General features: G+C 34.5%; 1 protein-coding gene across 1 annotated transcript in view; it reads right to left on the reverse strand.

Moving 5' to 3' along the window:
* LOC107098457 (unconventional myosin-XVB-like) overlaps nt 1-1,222 on the reverse strand; it is a 53,041-nt gene that overhangs the window by 31,666 nt on the left and 20,153 nt on the right. Inside the window, 1 exon segment of the mRNA XM_015396169.1 lies at nt 244-276. Coding sequence (XP_015251655.1) covers nt 244-276 — 33 coding nt within the window.

Below are 1,222 nucleotides of genomic sequence, written 5' to 3' on the forward strand. Positions count from 1 at the left end.
CATGTACCATGTATATGATGACATCCATTAAAACTGAAGTCTAGTTGTTTTGTTTTTGGAACTTAAACTAAAATGGTTCCAGTTTGATGCTATCCGTGCCACAGCTGGGATCTGTGGTTCTGTGTCCCACAGAGAATTTATGCAAACACTGTAAAACAATTTTCTTTTAATTCACTAATAAATTGCACCAGAAAATGATTAAATATAAAACCAGTAGTGACCAATCTGAGCCTAACCACTTACCCATAGGATAGGTTGGCACTGTCATGGGCATACCTGAAACACAAAGCATCCATTAAATTGTCATTCTCACCAAGCAGTCACCAAGGCTCTCTCTGAATAAAGACATTTACAAAGCATAGAAAAAGGTTTTAATTTAACCTATCTACCCTCATCGTATTCTTACTATTTTTCTCCCATTGTCTCTTATTGACCGGTGTTCTGTCAGATCAGCATACCCCGTCAGACCAACATACCCATAGTCAATATGCAAGAATTCAGATTTGAGTTTATCCCTTTAGTTTTGTACGAAAAATAGACTTGAAACTACCTCAACAAGCGTGAATCTATTTAGTCATGTACAAAAAAAACAATTTAAGGTCAGATCGCCATACACTTCAAAAAACACCAAAAAGTAAGTAGTTAATATTTTTTTTTTAAATGACTAAAGGGATACAGGGCCGTTGAGGTAGTCTAAAGTCTACTTTTCATACAAAACTAAAGGGATTAACTTAAGGAATAAATGGGTATTGACTATAGGTATGCTGGTCTGATGGAGTATGCTCATCTGACAGAACACCGGTCTTGACTTTACAGCCGTGTAAACACATTAGTGTGCATTTTTATTTATTTATTTATTTTTTTTGTCCAAAAGGTTTTATCAACAACATAAACACTGAATATAAACTCAAAGCCAGAATTTATTCCCATTTGAAAAAAAAAAAATTGCATACATTTTTTTTTCGTGATCAGTTAGATGTTAGATTAAATGGAGGTTATTATTTCATTACTGCAACATTTAGGTTGAGGTTAATCAGCAACGCATGGAATAAGAATCTATGGAATAAGACTCAAGTTTCAGTCTAAGCATATTTAATGTTCTAATAATGCTGTTTAACAAGGTTGCCTCGCCACGCAGACCCAGGGCTGGTTGGCCTTTCTTTGCAATACGAGAACAGTGTTAAAAAAATTGATTTAAAGGGTTTTTATCAGTGCTGTAACT

The sequence above is a fragment of the Cyprinodon variegatus genome, unplaced genomic scaffold (assembly GCF_000732505.1).
Source record: "Cyprinodon variegatus isolate N-32 unplaced genomic scaffold, C_variegatus-1.0 Scaffold779, whole genome shotgun sequence".
NCBI lineage: Eukaryota > Metazoa > Chordata > Actinopteri > Cyprinodontiformes > Cyprinodontidae > Cyprinodon > Cyprinodon variegatus.